Source organism: Opisthorchis viverrini, assembly GCF_000715545.1.
Source record: "Opisthorchis viverrini unplaced genomic scaffold scaffold12253, whole genome shotgun sequence".
NCBI classification, from domain to species: domain Eukaryota; kingdom Metazoa; phylum Platyhelminthes; class Trematoda; order Opisthorchiida; family Opisthorchiidae; genus Opisthorchis; species Opisthorchis viverrini.
In genome coordinates this window covers 1-900 of record NW_008757317.1, presented here as the reverse complement: position 1 = coordinate 900, position 900 = coordinate 1, and the positions used below count along the sequence as shown (strand labels likewise).

General features: G+C 45.1%; 1 protein-coding gene across 1 annotated transcript; it reads right to left on the bottom strand.

The window, feature by feature from the left end:
• Nucleotides 1–261: 261 nt before the first annotated feature.
• Nucleotides 262–866, bottom strand: T265_16108 (hypothetical protein; the record flags this gene model as incomplete). Its single annotated transcript, XM_009179620.1, has 4 exons — nucleotides 262–340; nucleotides 378–469; nucleotides 502–634; nucleotides 682–866. Coding segments are annotated over 4 exons (486 nt in total), but the record flags the coding sequence as incomplete, so codon positions are not given.
• Between the last annotated feature and the right edge of the window lie 34 nt (nucleotides 867–900).

Below are 900 nucleotides of genomic sequence, written 5' to 3'. Positions count from 1 at the left end.
TGTTACGGCTGAACGATTTCCTAAAATGGCTTCAAGGCTTCAAAGACAGAATTTTCAGTATCTTGCTGTTTCAATAACCACATAAGCCACCATCGGACCAGTGGAATGGTAGAACCATTGCGAGGTGTTAAATCTTACGTTCCAGAGGGCAAAAACTATAAGGCACAATTAAACAGCAGATGCAGTTTCGATTCCCCAACAGTATGCGCACCACATAAAATGTCAGGGCCATCAAGAACAATGAGTTGAAACAACTCACCGGAATAGCGCTCATTGCATCGTAGTGCGCACAAATAAGCAGCACAGGTAGCTTCCGCCCATCTCCAATTCCAAGGTGACCCTAATTGATATGATTATTTTCTCTGTAGCCAACGTACCTCAATGTTGGTGACGTGGAACATGTCTGTGTCCTTTGCAGCAGCAGGTTGCATAACGACGCGGTAGCTCGTTGACCAGATAGTGGCAAGTGCTTAAAGATTACGAGGGAAAGGAGGAAAATACCTGCCAACCCGCCAACCGATTGTTCACGTCGAGACATTTCCAGCACGTCATTTGCAGTTACAGTTAGTTGCTCACTGTCAAGAACAAAGTAAATTGGGATCGTGATTTCACTCGCCAGAATCTCACGCTCTAACTCCGAAAGGCGCTTGAAAATCGTAAGAAGTGGGAAACGCACAATACCTTCTGTAGTTCAGGGGGCCAATTTCTCGCTGGCAGGGATACAATTACGCCAGCGACGTGGTGAAACGCAGCATCTTTTATCGTTTCTATTGTTGCTGCATAGAGGGGCAAAATGATACACCTCCGTGATACTAACTTCGAATCAAAAGACTGCAGTTCACAGTTTAGTGCAATGGCCGTGCTACCTACAGTTGAAATCACTCCGAGGAAATAAAAAAA